The 19,275-nt window shown below is 41.1% G+C and overlaps 1 protein-coding gene across 6 annotated transcripts in view; it reads right to left on the reverse strand.

The window, feature by feature from the left end:
* Positions 1-2,953: 2,953 nt before the first annotated feature.
* Positions 2,954-19,275, reverse strand: part of mef2aa (myocyte enhancer factor 2aa) — an 82,002-nt gene continuing 65,680 nt past the window's right edge. For 4 of the 6 annotated variants that reach the window (XM_056417621.1, XM_056417622.1, XM_056417620.1 and 1 more), the window contains 6 exons: positions 18,130-18,343; positions 10,198-10,382; positions 8,738-8,761; positions 6,977-7,106; positions 6,706-6,829; positions 2,954-6,515 (listed from right to left, as the gene is read on the reverse strand). In XM_056417621.1, coding sequence (XP_056273596.1) covers positions 6,179-6,515; positions 6,706-6,829; positions 6,977-7,106; positions 8,738-8,761; positions 10,198-10,382; positions 18,130-18,343 — 1,014 coding nt within the window. In that variant the 3' untranslated portion in view covers positions 2,954-6,178. The remainder of the gene's footprint in view (positions 6,516-6,705; positions 6,830-6,976; positions 7,107-8,737; positions 8,762-10,197; positions 10,383-18,129; positions 18,344-19,275) is intronic. The other 2 variants (XM_056417625.1, XM_056417626.1) reach the window with 1 other exon arrangement.

Below are 19,275 nucleotides of genomic sequence, written 5' to 3' on the forward strand. Positions count from 1 at the left end.
TAGTCTCAGTAAAAGTGATCTTTGGCCAGACAGCCAAATGTACTAGAAGTAATCACTGATTGAACACATCTTCAAAAATAATTCTTATTTACATTTCGAGCCTAATTCATTACTGTACATAATGTACAGCGATTCAAGTATAGCAACACAGTGACAGATTAAGGACATCCGAGGGCTTGTCCCCACACAGACGATAGTCAAGACATCTCTGTAGTTTGTTTGCCATCTGAATCTGCACAGAAGACAATTTTCGGCCTTTATCTATTGTAATAATATCAAACAATTCCGACCCATAACTTAATTAACTCATTGAAACCAATACTATATCATAGAATAATCTTACCATTAGCAGGATAATATCGGATCTTACAAACATTTCTGAATAGACTTCACCTAAATTATTTCCAGGAGTATTATAATATAATTTAGACAACAAAAGGAGGATACGATACCTGTTAAGTCGACCTCTGCCGTGACAAAGCCACACACTGAAGTCAGTCTCCAACGAGAGTGGCAGGGAAACTGCGAAGAGGAAGCTCAACCATCCTAACTAGGAAATCAAACGACATACACGTCGTGCTCTTTCCTGCTTTATGACAACTTTGAAGGCAGGTGACTGGTGACGAGGTTGAACTGGGTGAAACTGGTCATTCCAGTCACACAGGGTGAGTTTCAACGACTCAGACAACGTGACGTGTTGAGTCCTACCCACGTTTAGTAATGTCTTGAGCTACATACAGTCTGACTTTCATTGTGATTCTGACAACTATTGAATACATATAGACACAGTTCCTGGAGATTAAATGCACAGTGAATCACCGACACAACACCATGATGAAACAGTTCAGCTCAGTTTGCTTACTGCCCGTTTATTATTGATTTGAATATTTATTTACATGTGTGAGGCTATTTGTCTGTTTTAAGACTTTACAGACATTACACTTCCTCTAATACATGTTCTCTTATAGCTCCAAGTATTGGAGAAAAATACTTAATTCCATAATCTACCCTAATTCTACATTACAACTGTCCTTCTTATCTGTCCAAAACGGTCCCGAAATACAACTGATGGATTCTACAACATGACTGAGGCATATGAAATGTTGGCTCTCTGTTCCGTCTCATCTCGTCTCTGATCTGGCAGTCGGTGGTTGCCTTGTCATACCAAACTCCATTTCTTTCACACAGCCCTATATTTGTTTACAGAGGAACATGGTTTAGCCTAAACTCGTCAAAAGTGAGCATTGGTGTTTGCAAAGTATAAACTATAGCTTTCTGTCCACACATCGAAGCTAATGCAACAGACCCACTGGCATTCCCTCTCGCTCTCCTTGTCTGTGCCTAACAGCGGAGACTATATGACAACAGATGTGTTTGAGTCTGGACTGAGTCTTGTTCAATATTTGCTGATGTCTTAAGGAGATCAGGCCCACATGAAAGAGCCCCGACTTGGCTCCCAGTTGAAAGGCAGGGCTGGGGATCTGAACAGGGCAAGCCCCTATGGCAGGTGGCCTGTCACCCTCCTTCTCACACAACTCAAACAGACCCAAACCCTGCTTGGTTACTCTAAACATGCACACTGGGCCTGGTCCAGACTGCAGCACAGCTGGTTTGATGGACCGGAAGCCAAGTACATGCACTCGGGGACGAATCTACTGAGTGATGCACATACAAGGCCTTCCCACTGAAAACCACCGGGCGGGACTGAGCTTGTCAATTACACCCGTTTGTCTAGCTGCGTTTCCTACTTCATTTATATTTGAGCTCAAATGTATATTGACAGGGCTACTTAATTGAGGAGCAAAACCACAACGGAGAAAAATGCTAATTAGGCACGCACAAGCAGTGCACTTTGCGTTGCATAAAAAGTAGTTAACTGCTTTGAATAACGTTGACTAGCGTTAACTCGACAAAGTTAAAGTTAAAGTTTGGGAGTTTTCAGTTAAAAATGCATTACATTTCACGAGCGTTAACGACGTTTCTCACCTTTGAAGAGCAGCTTACAGGTTGAACAGACGGACAGTTGAGCTAAGCTAACTATCAGCTACCTGTAGCTGTCGTAACGTTAACTGTTAACCTTTTGCGAGTTAGTTAATGGTTTACCAACTTACCTTTAACTCAGCGAGCAAGACGCACGAGGCCACCTACAGCTCGGTGTCATGTATTGTGCGACAGTGCCACCTGCCGGCGAAGCTGTGGAAATGCACGAGGTCGTCTTGCTAAAACTGTTCTACCGTATTGTCACATGCGAAAACACTTTGGTCTCGACTGTATTTGTTATGCATCTGTATTATTTGCAGTACAAGAATAAGCTAAACCAAACAATAAGTTCATTCCACTAACTTCAAATTAACAAAGATTTATTTGTAACTTTGAAGTTTGTGACATTATTTTAGGTTTAGACAAAGTAACTATGTACATGTATTCAAACCCTATAGTTAAGTACAATGTTAAGGTATTTGAGAAAATATTCATGTTATTGTACTATTTAAAACATCTGAAACTACCCATCGATAGGCTTATGTATAAATCAGCTCTCTCAGATTGAGTTTAGACATCAGCACACTGCTGAATGCCATAGTATAATAATCCAATAATAAAATTTAGATGGCGAAGTATTACTCGTATAATGACAACTCCTGATTTTTTTACATTTCAATAATACAATTTTATTTAAGATTTTTAATGAAAGACTTTTGCTTGTAATACAATATTAATTTATTTTTAATTTATTACTTCTCCAACCACTGGATGCTACACTGCATGTAGCTATTAATCCAGTATGTCTGAAATACTTACAGTAAATATAGAAAGCATGTCAAAGAATTCTCTCACATAAAGTCTGTGAGAGGAAGATCTTCACCAATGGCAGTAGCCTTAGTGCACTAGCTAATGCACACAATGAACAGCAATGCAAATTCTAGACTAAATTCAAAGATGAAAAGACATTGAGTTCAGGTTGAGCATACACTGAGGTGTTTAATAAAGTTGACAGTTTCTACTGTTTGGGACTTCACAGGAGAACAAATTCTATGTAAGAGTTCTTTACTTCATTTTATACAGAATAAGAGAGATAAACTAAATTACACATTAAAAGCAAATATTTGTACTTTTGTGATGAATACAAATTTTGTACAACAATATCTAGCATAGTATCTTAATTGTTTAATAAAAAGTTCACTTGAATATTTATTGTATGATGAAAATAAAATAACACATTCAAGGGAAAGAAAATGTTAACTTAAAATTTCTTTCAATTTTGAAACAAATAATTTCAATATTGGCAACAAAGTCCAGCTTGTGCCGCCAAACGGTCTGAGCAACCAAACCGAAAACAGCTTCTTTAGTTCAGTGAACTATCAACTACAAACACTTACCAAACACATAGTTCTGTTTATAAAAGCCAAGAAGCAAAGCAGTGTCCTTTTACACAGCAAAGTGAAGAAAGTTCTCTCCGGGTTGATAACCTTTTTCTTTCACATTCATCAGTTGTGCACAATTTCAACGTGGACCAAAATAGCAAAGTGAAGTGTATCGCCGTGCATTCACCGGGCATTTTCTTATGTGGGTCTTTTCTGAGAAGAGGCAGTTCTGGTTACGTTTGAGTGATATCTGCATTGTCTTTTTTCTTCTTTTTAAATAAGAGAGAATTAAATAAAAATGGTAAGTATCATCTTTCTTAGGGATAAGGCATTTCCTAACTGTGCATATAGACCGACAAACTACAAAACTCCCTGATGTGTTATCAAGTGCTAAAGTATGTGCTCAACTATGAGGTGGTGCTGCCAAAACAGGCAGACTATTTTTGTTGTAGCCATTTATTATTGCTATTTTCACCTGCTTTGTTAAACTTGATTACATTATGGATTACTACATATTATGTAAAGTATGTCTACCAATGTATATGAACGTGAAGAGATTGCCCCGGGGTATCCAAATCAATCATTTAATCATATGTATTGTATGTAACTCCAGGTGTGGCACTACAGGATAAGAGGCTAACAGTCAATCCTCAGATGCTCTTCTTCCTGATGCCCTGTGGACTGAACGTGACCTATGATGACATCATATTCTTCATATGTGCTGTGAATTGGGGCTAAAACTGCATAGATCCTTACGGTTGTATATTGAGAACTACCATGGAGCTGATGATGGGGCGGAGAAACCTCAGAAGCACACACAAGATACGTCCCGGTGAATACAGAGCGATATCTTTCGCGTACAGCAAACTTCTCATATAAATGTGTGCAATCCAGCGGTGAGATTGGGGTCGATGACATTGTGTCTCTGATTTAGCTGCTGAATTATTTGCTCCTGTGATGATGAAGAAGAAAACAAGTCACAGCCTTTCTTTTCCCTCCCTGTCTCTGCACGTGGTGATAAAACTGCCGCAACACCTTCTTCAACGCCTTCAGATTTTCACTTTTCCGGCTCCCAAAGCCTAAAGTAGTCTTACTAGTACTAGGGCATTGATATAAGATACAATTCATTTCTGGGGCCAATTCAGGAAACACATAAGTATTTTGTACATAATTAGGACTGATATTTACAACCACATATGTATGCACAGGCATGATCAGTTTTGTCTGAAGGTCAGCAGCCACTTCTGCCACGTTTTGTCTTCTGCTTTAAATCAGTGAAGCATTAACAGGATAGTGGAAAGAACTTGAGAGATGACAGTTGAGCTACATGCAATAACAATGGATTATTCTTCAGTGTGGGGCTGGGACCTCAGGGTTGAATTTTGGCAGTGCATTTAGCAGCTGCTGGTGTACAACTACAATAGGAGGGAAGAAACACTCATTTCCCCTAGCCTTGTGATCATCCTTCACAAGTTAGAAAATAGTGGAACTTCAACCTCACAGCGTTGCTCTTACAATGTATTCAGGACAAACGGTCATCACTAATAAAGAGAGAAAAAACAAATTCAATTCAATTCAATTTAGATGAGATTACAGTAAAATTAACAAAATAGCAAATATTGACCAGTGAATGATCTACTTTTTACAGTATACTCTTGTAAACTTGGCTGAAATCCACAAAAATATACTTTTCTTGAAAACGGTGTTGGTACAGTACTTACAGTATGTACTCACACCCTGGTGATATATATTAAAGTCGCTATATACATAACAAAAGAAAATGTTTGGCTCAAATTATCAATTATACAAACAGAACAGCAAATGTTCATGGCTTTAGATATCGATTCAAGATCTGGTTTATATGACTTTACACTGTTTGCAATAAAGCACAATAAAAAATAAAACTGATGACAGAAATGGTGCTTTGAGTGACTTGTAAGGAAACTGTAGCAACTGTACAAAACAACACAAAAGAATAGCTTTGGCTTATGTTACTGATGAACTGTTACACAAATGTGAACATGTTGATTTTCTCACCAGCTCAACTGGACAGGTTCGCATTATCTAAATTGCACATTTATATATCCTACTCTTTTAAATTATAAAATGAATAGTATGTCATTATTGCAATAAATTCAGTTGCTATTTTGTTTTTTACCTTCAGTAAAAAACTGTATTTTTTCATTTTTTCCATTAAAGTAGTCTCAACTGTTATTATTTACTGTGTGATCCAATTTCCTGTGTAGTCTTAATTCTCTGTATCTCCTGAATCAATAACTTACAAGAGGCCACTTGAGATAAAGGTATTGTGTGGTTACAGCATGATTTTAAAAGATAGTTCTTGCAGTGAACATCATATGTAAGGGTCCTCAGCCTGAAAGCAACACAACTTTCTCTGATTGATTGCAACTTGCGAGCAAAACAGCAATATAGCAACTACATGTAAGTGTCTGACTAGACCAGTGACTACAATAATCTACCGCCTATTGTTTAACAATTTCCATTAAACATCTCTCTTCAGCAAATGCCATCTGAATTGCACCAAGTACCTGATACCAACTGCTTGTGCATAATAATTCAGTCCAGCTAAGTGAGTCTTTTTTTAAAAATCTTACTGTATCAGTTTAAGAATTTACTTTAGATATGTCCTGACACATCTTATAACATTTGCCACTCAGTCATCTTACAAATTGAAATGGAGTTGGATAATAGTATCATAATGATAGCTTTAAGGACCCTTGCTCTCTCTTTTATCTCCACGTCTAACCCCTCCCCCTCTCTGACTGACTGGTGACTGAAGGCTTCATTGGAGCTTTTTATGTCACCCATGTGTCCATGCGCAAGCGCTTGACCGAGGGGCTCTCCCTGTCCTCAGAGCCAGCAGGGGGCCTGCCCAGACACAACGGGGAGTGGAAGTCTGGCCGGTGGTCCTCGCGATCGCTGCCGTCGTAAGAGCTACAGGAGGAGCTGAGGCTGTCAGCGGGTGAACGTCCCAGGATTTCCTGTCGGCTGGACCCTTGCTGCAGCTGCTGATGGGGAAAGCAAGATGGGGGGACACGCTCCCGTGGCGGCGAAATGGGCTCGGACTTGATGTTTATGCTCTGGCTGGTGTTGATGGAGAGGTTGGAGCCCTGAGGTAGGTGACCTCCACCACTGCAGAGAAGATAAGCATGACAATTTGAGCTCAGTCGGAAAATGAGACATCAAATGTGAAGTGCGGCAACGTGAGAAGCCAGGGATATGTAGATGTGCGATTCAGCATGATATCACAGAGCACAGTGGGTGTTGCATTTATGTGAGGGCGTCTGGAGAGTGTGCCTTTGTTTGCAAGTGTGTTACTCACACCAAAGAATTAAGAGCTGCCTGGCCCAGTTGATGCTGTTGCCATGCCGACATGGAGCCCAGTGAGAGCCCAGGAGAGCTGAAGCCCTGTAGGGAAGAGATCTCCGCACTGCTCAGGGAGAACTCTGGAAAAACAAAAACAAGCCAAACACTGTGAGAACTTATTTCAGCTACAACACCATGTGTCACTGAGAAATGAGCAAGAACCAACAGTGTGTGGTATGGTAGAGGCGGTTGTTTTCAGTCAGAGGGGAGAGGAAGGCCAGACTCACCAGCTGGGTTGTAGGAGGTGGGTATGGCGGAGTAGACCAGTCCCTGTGGGGGTAAGCTGGGGGTGGTGACAGACACGACTGGAGTGGCCAGTGGCTGGCTGGAGTGGGAGCTGCTTATCCTTTGGTTGTTCTGCAAAACACAACAAAACAACAAGGAAAATGGATAAACATAAAATATAACACAACAAAACAACACACTCTAATACTAAGGAATGGACACACTGTCTTATCATTTAAGACATTTAATTTGGAGCAATGTTTTAAATTGGCACATCGCCCAAACTCTGTTTAATTTTAGTTTAGTTTTTTGTTAATGTGTAATATTTATTATGCTTGCTATGTTTTATATATAATATGTTCTTTATATAGTTTACTTCAATGATTTGTACACACTATATGTATATTGTGTAGGTAATCTGAGTAATCAATGCTATAACAAAGGCTACCACCAGGTGGTGGTGTAGCTCCATGGAAGTCAATATTCTGATCGATATGTTTGTGTTTTTACAAATATGTCAAAACGAGTATAACAACACTGGAAGAGACGTTCAAAAACGAATGTACTTGTTATGGGATTTTATGATATGACCCATATATATTTCACTTAAAATATATGTGTATGAATAAAACAAACAGAATGTATCCCCAAAATAATTATCACAGGCTTTAAACGATTAAAAAGATTAAAAGATTTCAGTAATCACATAAAATATATATTTCAGAGACAAGAGACAGAAGTAGTCATCACAAGAACCAACATGCAGCAACAGACACAACACATTATTAATCACTTTGTAAGATGTTAAAAATAACGTTGTTTTAGGGATAGTGTGGGTGAGGAACACCTGCGATGGGCAAGCCCCATGCAACAGCATCTATTGGCGACTCATTCGGAGATCAAAGGGAGTCCAGTGATCAGTTTTACAATCAAATCAACAACTCTTAACTGAGGATAATCCCAGAGTGACGTAGAGTGAAGCTGCTATGGTTTTTAGTGCAGTGGCCGGCATGCAGTCCACACAAATGCACACCTACACAGCACGGTGGGGTCATGCTGCAAACTGCGCGGTGAGCTACAAATGCACACACTCCAACTCCACTAATCAATGCAGGTATAGTTTTAAACAATACTGTAACAAGTCGTCAGAATACAATGTAATAAACATCTGTGCAGCTGCCAGCGGTTACATGTGAAGCAGCTTTGCATCATGAGCTAGCTGATGGTTTCCTTGCATTGTTCTCCAGCCAGATGACTTCACCAAACCCTCACAGCATGATGTCATTTAGAATGATGTCATCTTCTCTTCTTAGGAACACTATTAATCATTAAGATTGTTGCCCAACACCAAATGTATTCTTAAACTTTTCAGATTATGCCTACAATAGAAAAAAAAGTATATTTTTTAATTAGCACACAGCTTCCTCTCTCTCTGACTCTCACACGCTTAGTTTCTCTCTTACACACTCTCTCTCTTTTTCTCTCTCTCTCTCTCACACACGCACACACACACGCACGCACACTCCTGGTGGTATATGACTAACGTTGACGTGTTGGGAACGGAGCAGCCAATTTAACAGGCTGAGGCAATTTTCACAGGCCAAACCCAAAACATGCAGTGACAAAACATTTTATTTATTTATTATTGCTGGCAGTTCTAAGAGCCAATCTCCGGTTTGAGCACTGCCTTCGGTCTTGCATGTGTGATTGCCGGAAGCATGAGCACATTTCAGCCATTTGCCCAGGCATTTATCAAAACTCACCAAATCCATTTCCTCCTCCTCCGACTGCCCTCAACAGAAGAGAAGAAGAGAGGCAGAGTTACAGTAAATCTGTAAATCGCTCTGAAAAATTGTGCCAGCTATCTAGATTTGACAGTAAAAGGGGCATTCAGGAACATAAAAGTGTGCATGACTTCTCCAGTCATTGTGAAATCACACATGTCTATAGTCTGTTGTTAGTCGTAAACCATTTCTTTGCAAAGCACAGGCACCCGATAAGCTTGTCTCTATCATGTAAATAAAGGACTAATAAGCAGTCATATCCCGGACAAACGACAGTGAGAATAGGAAATAGTATAGATTTGTTCTGGATATTGATAACACTAATCTGATCCTGAATGAGAGACTGCAATTATCTCTGAACCTGAAATTACATATGAAGCTTCTTCGCTGGTAGCAACAACGGCCACAGAGTACTTAGTAGAGGAGAGTATTTCAAATCCTCCCAGTGCTGAAAGAGCAACCGCAGCCCATCTTCCATCTCTTCTGTGCTGTGGGACATACTGCGACCAGGCCAGGGCTGTCTTAATAACGACACTCAATCAATAGCGGCAGGAAGACACGACAAGGGCGACAAGATATTATCCGGCTCACACCCTGGGCCCCTGATTAAGTCTTCATCTACACTCTGTCACACTGAGATGTGATTAATTTAATACCATTATGGCCTAATGACAGGCTGTCTGCAGACCTGCCACAGCCGGCGCCCTCCACAGCCTCTACCACTCCAAAAGTACCAACAGCACCTCTCTGCCGAACCTGTTTCAGACCTCTTACAATGCAACATGTCCTGCTCTCCCGATTCCATGCCGACATTGGTAACACACAATGTTTAGAAACGGCTCCAGGCTACTTGAAGCACCCACAGTAACCCAAGGTTTATTTACCAAACACAATCATTTTCCTGGAGTGGCTCCTGTTGCTGACAACATCAGGAACATGCAAAGTTGGAAACAGTATATTTGCTGGCCGGCTGTCTGAAAAACACTTACAGTTTGTTTTTTAACAGTTCAGGAGAGTCTAGTTTAGCCTCAGGTGTTCGCTGTGGTCAGAGTGCTGTGCCCCTTCATTATTATAGTTGGAGAAAGCCCCTCATTTATACGTGAATAAGTGAGTGTGAGTTATGACACCTAGGTTGCAGATCCTTGGCTCTTCCCGCATGTTAATGGCGGTGAAAGAAGAAGAATACAGCACGAGAAGAACGCTGCTCAGGTGTGGCCTGCTCACCCTGTGCGTGAGTCACACTTGGCAGATGAACAGTCCTTCGCAAGCTACACGTCCAAGTGATATTATCAAAAAACGGTTGTGGCAAAATGTTGCAAAACATTCTGCTGTTAAAGTGGAGATGAGACTAAACACAGCTCTGATCCGCCCTGCAGCAGAGGTACTTAAAGGTCCTTTAGCTGGGGATACTTGTGTGCAGTGGTGTGCTCCGTACTCACCAGTGGGGGCATCATCCCTTTGCTCGATGGAGGGATAACAACCCGTAGGTCTGGCTTGCGGCCTCCCATTCCCATGTTCCCTCCAGGTGGTGGTGGAGACTTGGTGGGCATGACTTTCCCCAGGCCATTGCCGCTGGGTGTGCTGAGGACGCCTGGAGAGCCTCTGGGGTTAACAAAACCGTTCCCTGCAGATGTACACAGCGACAGAAACACATCATGAAACCATGGACTGTGACTGACAACACTCACAGTCATCAAGCAAACCTCTCACACAGCGTTGTTTTCCAGCTTGCTGCAGCATGCAGCGCTAAGTGTTTCCAACCCTCTGGGAAGTTTTAATAGACTTGGATAATTATCCTGCACATTTACAAAAATAAAATGTCCATTTCAAAATTGATGAGCCCTTTATTTTTATTGTGAATGATTACATCAAAGTCAATTCTTTGCATCTTGGGACGAGGAGCAGTTCACTGACAAATGTACTGTGACTGCTTAAAAGAAATAGCTGCCATTACAGTTGAATAAAAAAACAATAAAGGATCTGTTGGTGTTGTTTTTACACTGTGCACACAAACAACAGCAAAGTGCAAGACACACTTTACACATTCATACCTTGATGCGCATGGCATCGTCACGAGTCATTTCCTTTCTTAGCAAAGAGATTAGTCCCCTCCAATGTATTTTAGGAACTCCAACCTACCTCACTCCCACTCTATTGCTGGACAACTATCCCATGCAAAGGGTGAATATTATCAGTGGTTGTGGACAGAGAACCATTTACTTTGAGACATACTCCAAGAAATGATAAATACTCTTTTTTTTTTAAACACAGGAGTCAAGAAAAGATAAATGTTCATGTTTTAGTCGACCTCCAGATTCCTTTTTTCAATTGAAAGCTACTGTGAGTCGATCTGAATCAGGCGGGATGCTGCCGATTCCACACTAATCCACACTAAACCGAAGAAAAATGAAGCTGTGAGTTGTAAAATAAAAATAAAGAATGCAACATTTCAAGTGCGCATGGATTTTAAGTAAAAACTATACTTTTATGTTTAAGTCTTGAAAACAAAGGGATAAAGGATTTAATGACGTCTAGCGCTGCATCAACAGATCAGCAACACTTCAACAAGTGGCTGACTTCTCCATTGTGTTCAGTGTGTCCCAGTGAAACACAAAGTGTGTGCACCATGAGTAGGCTCTTGCTAAGGAACATAATGGAACAATAGCCCTTCTGACTACAGATAACGACAGCAACAATTCACGGTCAAATAAACAGTTATGAAGCCGACAATCGTATCTCACAGCTGAATCAACAGTACGTACAGGCAGCTATTGCCGCCCGTTCTGGCTTTGATCATAGAAGACTTGGCTGCTGCAAGAAAACAATGTTTACAGAATTAGCAGAGTAAATGTCCAAGGCCCTAAAAATAGCAAACCTGGTTAAAAGCAGTGGAGATGTCATTCAGTGGGCATGACATGTTAGTGCAAATAGACTGTCATGTAAAGGAATTGTTTGAAGCTTGGCAATACGGCAAGTTAAGACTTTCCAATAACAATCAGTGAGCGCTGATGTTGTGCTTGTAACACAGAGACTCAGCTTCACGAGCAGTGATCAACAGCTGTGTGAGAGACTCCCGAGCTCTGGTTGTTTTCCTTTGGCTCGCTGGAATCTTGTAAATGCCATTAGGAGCACTAAGAGGAGGCTGAGGAACCATATTTTCTTTTATCCGGATTCTCTGATTTATGCACTACTGTCAAGATAAAGTGACGGAAACAAAAGTTACCAACTGAATCTTTAGTAACGTTGGGATTTTACATTTCTTGACCCTGGTTTCCCCTGTTTTTGTGTTGAAGTGACTAATGGGGACAACAATTTTTGAAACTGGTCCAGTATTGAGCCACAGTGCTGCAGACAGCAGCCACAAAACGAATGTGGGGTAACTACTCCCCATCATGGTATGTCCACTTGGCCACAGACGGGCTCATATTGTCCATATAAATCTCTGACAACACTATGGACAGGACCCTACAGAGAAATAAAAATGTGCTTCTTCCCCTTCGCTGGGAACAGGGACAACGTGAGTGAGAGTTTGAGAGATGTTGGTGTTGAGAGTTTGTTGTGTTGGAGTACAGAGCGAATAACTTCACATTATCTTAAATGAAATATTTTCATTATCATGTCTGAATAGTTAGCTGATTTTGACAATATTGTGGATGCGGCATTCAAAACGAGAAACTAAGACAGCTAAGAAAAACATGTTATTTCTCTTTCCTTTCCATAATGTTGTCACACATTAAGAATAACAATCTGAGTCAGTGGCCCAAACAAGCACCTTTAGTGGACGTTGAGCAGCCCGTTTAGCGGCGGCCACCTGCAGTGCTCTGGCTCAATACTGTACCAATTGTAAAAGATTGCTGTCACCTAGACTCAAGCTGAACGTTGAAAAATATCAGTCACCCTTTGGTTAGTTTCTATTTCTGTGTCTCTCTGTCATGCGATTACAAGACATCAAACATGTTTATCCAACCTCAAAAATACATATATGATTACATTATATGTATATATTCCTTCATTTAACATACATATGTTAATGCTAAATGTAATACATTGTGCACTGTACTCCAGAAAAAGAGCTTATTCTGGAATTTATGTTTTTGAGCAAAATGTACACAATCTTGTTACTGGCTATTTACTTATTCTATTAAATACATCTGTGTCTGTAGCCTATCTGCATTGTTCACTGTCCTTTATAGTGTTGTTTTTAGAAAATGTTACTTTAACAGAGCCAAGAACAATAAACATATTGGGTGCCCAGCCACAGTGAATGTCTAAATCTTACGCTGCATTAATCCACTGAATTTAATAAACAAAGCTGTTGCTGTAACTGTTATATTATTTAAGACTGTTGCGTCTTTTCTCCGACATAGAACGTGACAGAAAAGAGGATGCGCTTACACAGTTTCTAGAAACATTTCAGTAATCTTCCTTGTTCACTTCTCAACCACCAGAACCAGTGCCAGTGCTTCACAGGGTGAAGACAGACAGACGAAGAGTGCTGTATTCACCAGCTAATTTAGACTTGGATTAACCCACCTGACTCACATATCTTTGGAATCTGCCTCTGATTATATCTTCAGATGTCTGATGATACATAAATCCCACTTCTTTCAAATACTTGCCAAGAAGGGAACACATGTCTGATCAAATACGCGGACCACAAAGTTAAGTTTGAGCCAAGGTAACAGCCACAAGTTAAGACCCAGCCTTTCAACGGGAACGTTTCAGTGGGCTTTTCGGATGTCTGCCCCTCATTCCATATTCAGTCTTCATTAACGGCTCTGTAGTACCAATAAATCCTCTCTGACTGAAACCAGCGCGTGTTGAAAGCTGTTTGGTTTCTGTTCATTGTCTTGAATTATTAACACAGTCTAGGAAGGGGCATTACATAAGTGTTGTGTTTACAACTGAAACATTCAGGTTTCATTTTAAGTTCAGGAAAAGACTAGCCGATCTGTGTCATGTTCAGGCGAAAGAGAATATTTCTTGATGAATAATAAGAAATAATAGACGCAAATCAAGTCCTCCAAGACCGTTTTCTAATAATAGATGCTATTGTTGTGTCTCAGAAAACTACGTCCATACAGGATGTGCAGAAGGTGATTTGTTAAGACTAAAAGGCACATGGCAACAAGGCTAATAATTGCTCCGGTTGTTTTTTTTATTAAGCAAGAAAAACAAACCCATCATCGCCCTTTAACTTTGAATATGTTTCATATTCAATCCACCAACAATAAAAGATTTGATGACACTATTTCAAAAGACAGATCATGTTCTTGAATGAATCCTACCCGTTCACCACAACTTCTAAATTCTTGCCAGTCAAGGACCAGCTTGTAATTAAGTGTAATTGTATGAGCTGTTGTAAGAAAATATCTATTAAAGAACTGCACACCAGAGTAACAGTATAAAATTAGACACAAAGAGATTGTTTTTGTTGAAGGTGTAGTAGTTGTAGAACTATAGACTCGGCAAGAACAACAACAGATGGCTTACTTAAAGAAATAAGTCTTACATTTGTTTGCATGGAAAACATTGCAGAATGTTCGTGTCACAATGAACAATGTGATTGCAATTCAGGCAATTTTCAAAATCAGCCAATAAGTTTAAAAAAAACTGGATTCCCCAATTAACCCAGCTGCCCATCATCAACATGGACCCAACAGTTGTGTGGAAAAATAATCTACTAATCTTCTATTTGCCATTTAAAGAATATACAAATATACAACTTGGTGAGACCGTCGAACAGGAGTAGAGATCTCACACAGCACATCGTCCATCTGGCCACGTTGAAATGCTTCTGCTCTGGTCAAAGCGGTTACTTGTGAAAAATCAGAGCTATGTCAGGAATGGTCATCTGACAGCAGGGCTGGAGAGGTTCCTCCAATCTCTCTTCTGTTCTACACACTTGGTACAAACAACAGCTGCAGCATTCTCACACTGTGCCAAATGCTGACGCACCTGGCAGAGGATCCTAACTCTACCCCGACCCAGTACCACACCCTAAACTTAAGACCTCCCCAGCCCTCTCGATAAATGTTGTAAACCGATCCGAGGTGCTCTTCATAAGTTCTAATATCTCATTGTAAGCCTACCTTCTTGTGGTCGTCCACAAGCTATGAATATTAAATATTGTATCAGTTTGTAACAACAAACTGCATTTGGTCAGAAACGTTATGTGGAGTATGGCGAGCTAAGTGACAAGGAAAGAGTTAAACTCCACCTGCCTTCGCCTCTCACACAGCACATTGCAGCCATGACAGGCTGTCCGGTCATTGTGTACTGAGGACTTAGTGGGATGTCATGGCCCGAATACCTAAAGGGTTATGCTGGCCGAGGCATCTTACAGACCTTCTCCAGCCTTATAAGGCCTGCCAGAGCAGTGGGGGGGAAACAGATGCACCTGTCAATAAAGGGAAGGACACAGGATGAGGGAGGACTACACAGAGGTGACAAGTGTAAAGAAAAGGCCGCATTTGTTCACCTGTCAAAGTCAGTTGGACAGCTGATTGTGACGCCTGGTTTTACTCGGGTTGGTTTCAAGCACAAACACCACCCTGTGTGAATGCTGCGGAGCCATTTCCCATCTCTCACACATGCATTTAACAATCATAGTATACGTTGCCCGGTGGCTAAAGCCCCGGATGTTTTTTAATTAGCCCCGAATGTTAATTTAAAAATAAAAAAATAAAAAGATTTGGCACACAAGTGGTTAACACCTCCAGGTCGCACGTGACGTCATTCACCCAAAACAGCGGAGTCAGGCTGGCAGCAGGCGCACGTAACAGCAAGCTGCTGTCTGAGAGTGTTTCTATGTCTAAACATTTCGCTGCTTCACTCTTCTGGGCTAAGCCCAGCGCCGCCGCTCCCATAACGCGCACTACGCGCTGCGCGTAGGGCACCAAGTCCTGAGGGGGCACCACAAAACAGAACAATAGATATATTTAATCGCTCAGCACCCCCGTTAACACTTCTCGGGTCGCTCTGCCGTGATGCGCGCCGACACATCCGCACACAGGTGAGCACACTCTCACCATCTGCATCCTTCTGCAAGCTAGCAGATCATGTGATGGAGATGCTAGACAAGACATGAAAATGTCATGGAGCTCTAACTTCACAGCGCACAAAAGGGAGGCATGTGCTCTCGCCAGTGTCCTCGTGATGGGAACATGTTCGATATACTGTATGACTAAAGAGAGCGACATCGAGCTTGCAGAATGTTGTTTTGTTAGGTTTATAAAGTCGGAGATGGTGATTACAGAAATCCATTATGAGGATTCAGCAGCGACAAGCAAGTATTCTTCTCTTAGAAATCATCTGCTGTATTCTCTTCTCAATGTCACAGGAAAACTCTACCAAGTAGACGCTTTAAAGAGAAACACCTAAAACAACCAGAATGCAAGTTTTGCCACATGAGCATGGTGTTAGCTTTAGAAATCTGCTGCTCCGATAAGAATCAATACACATAAAGCAGTGAATAATCAAGAGACAGGCGTCATTGTGAAAAACAGCCAAGTGAACCCCTGCGTTTGGGGAGGTGTTAGACAATTATTTACATGTGGTTCATTTTGAATGAAGCATTTCACAACTTGTTGCCTGTACTTCTATCGCATGCAGTGGAGCTGAATCTTCAAAAGCCGTCTGGATTGACTGAGTCAGAATACTCACAAAAGTACTAATGTAGACTGACATTGTTGTTCCACGATGCAGATAGTGTGATGATGAGCATGTTAGAGGGTGTGAAAAAACATCACACAAACATGAGCTCAAGTGTGTTATGACATGATTGCTTGACCTGAGGCCGTTTACATCCAAAGCCACCGAGAAATATAATACAGCTCTACATGCATCGGAGACAACCAGAAAAACCAGAGGAATAATTTCACACATACGCTTATTTACTGTCTTGCAGAGTTAGATTATGAGATTGATGCCAAACCCATGTGTACACGCAAAGTATGAAGCTAGAGCCAAGAAACAATTAGCCTAGCTTAGAGAAAATAAAGAATGTAAGCTTTAGGAAACCGCTTGCCTGACTCCAAGCAGAAAGATCTGCCGAGCAACACTGGGAAAGTATTGTGGTTTTACAGGGTGATGTGCCATAACCATATCTTGATTGGATGGAGTAAGTGGTGTTATCATCAAGCTACCAGCAAAGAGTCTGACACAAATGCTAGACAACAAAAAAAAGAAGTGTTTTTGAGCGTCACAGGAATACGTTGTTTTAAGTATTGAAGAAAACCAAGCTAGCTTTTCGTCCCTGCTTCTTCTCAGCTCTTTATTTTTCCATCCCACTGTCCATCTTTTTACTCTTTTTACTGGCTATACTAGCCCATTGCACAGACTGTACTATTTATATCACTTTGCACACTGTAATATCTGTATAATATCTGTATACACCCTACTCCCTGTGAACATGTTCTCCCAATGTGTATTGTTTTTCTACTGTGATTCTACTGTGATTTGTGTATGTATGTTTGTGAGTTAAGTTAAGTGTATAAGCTACTGGATGACCTAAATTTCCCCCGGGATTAATAAAGTATCCATCTATCTATCTATCTATCTATGCTATGCTAGGTGATGGTAACGTCTTCCTGGATGACAACCATCACTTGTCTCCAGAATTGTCAAATTGCTCCACAAACAAAACATCATTAGAACTAGAATGGGCACTCGGTAGAGCGCATACCTTCGCATATCACAAGATTGGGCATTGAATTATGAACATTTTGGCATTAGTTGCATGCCAATTGGACAAAAATGTATCGTGCTATGGTAAAAAAAGAGTTTGACCTTTCCATAACCTTGACCTTGACCTTTGACCCGATTGATCCCAAAATCTAATCAAATGGTCCCCGGATAATAACCAATCATCCCACCAAATTTCATGCGATTCAAGAACATTTTGACCTGTTCATGACCCTTGACCTTTGACCCGATCGATCCCAAAATCTAATCAACTGGTCCCCGGATAATAAACAATCATCCCACCAAATTTCATGCGATTCGGTTCAATACTTTTTGAGTTCTGCGAAAGAGTTTGACCTGTTCATGACCTTTGACCTTTGACCCGATCGATCCCAAAATCTAATCAACTGGTCCCCGGATAATAAACAATCATCCCACCAAATTTCATGCGATTCGGTTCAATACTTTTTGAGTTTTGCGAATAACACGCATATAAATAAATAAATAAATACACGGCGATCAAAACATAACCTTCCGGCATTTTCAATGCGAAGGTAAAGATGATATAAATCGCATAGGAACACACACAAAGGGTGTTTAAATCAATGAAATGAATCCCACTGAGTGGTCTGGATCATCCTCTGTGCACCACTTTGACCAAATAACAGGGGTTGTTGTCTGCTAACCTGCACTGGTGGGCCTCTGTTGTCCTCCACTTGAGCCCACATGCCTGTGCAGAGAGGCCTGTGGAGCGGACAGCATCCCGCTGTCACTCAGGGAGGCCGCGGCTGCTGCCAGGGCCTGGCTGCCCAGAGTCCCTCCTGGCTGGTACATGGCATTCGGGTTGGATACAGGCACAGCCACATGCATGGAGAAGTTCTGCTGAGGCAATGCTGTGGGCTACAAGAGGGAGACACACACATACAGAAGTTTACACACAAACACACTCAAAACCCAAGGTCTAATGATGAATCTGTTGGGTCAGTGGTTGTCATGGCATCATTAACAGAGAGCTTCCCTCGAGGGTTTGCTTTAATAAACAAGGACATACCGCAGTGCACATTTTAAACTTGGCTGTTGCTTTGTAACAAAACATTTCAAGAAACATTTCTGCCTGACATGAGGGCTGTTGATTGACACCGTATAACATTCCAAAAAAGTTTATTCCCATGAACATCATACACAAAGAATACACACAAATCTTCAGTGCTACCGCCACACACAGAAAACTGAAACACATGCATTCAAGTGATCACTTTGGCATTGCAGCAGTCAGCACTACATATGGATGTTTTGCCTTTTGAAACACCATTGTGTTTCTGAGCGCAGCAGAGGGAGGGGAGGTGTAGGGGTGGGGGGGGGGGGAATCGCAACTACAAGAATCGTGACTCACTTGCATTTACCTACAAAGTACTGACTGTGCAAAGCGTAAGTGAGAATGGCAGGTGGCAGTGAGAACATTTCATCATAGCATTATCTTGTGAGCCAGTCAGGTGTTATCATTAGTTTGTTAATGGCAAAGTGATGCTCTTCATGTCAGGAACATAGAGAAAACGACTGCTTAGTAAGCACTAGGTTCTTGCAAAATTCTAATATTGTCACGTATGATAAGATCACAAAAGATTTGTGGTATTTTAAAGGGTGAGCAACTGTGGTACTTGATGAAGGAGAGGGAAGATGCTCAATGATAGTGTCGTGTTAGTGTGCTCTGGGAACACTTTAATGCTGGAGCTGTTCAGGAGTAAGATATATTTTATGCTAGAATGCATTGAATAGAAAGATTCAAAAGGAAAAATTGTCAATTTTACGTTACCAAGGAACTGGGGTTTTTT

This window comes from Pseudoliparis swirei, chromosome 6, assembly GCF_029220125.1.
Source record: "Pseudoliparis swirei isolate HS2019 ecotype Mariana Trench chromosome 6, NWPU_hadal_v1, whole genome shotgun sequence".
Taxonomy (NCBI): domain Eukaryota; kingdom Metazoa; phylum Chordata; class Actinopteri; order Perciformes; family Liparidae; genus Pseudoliparis; species Pseudoliparis swirei.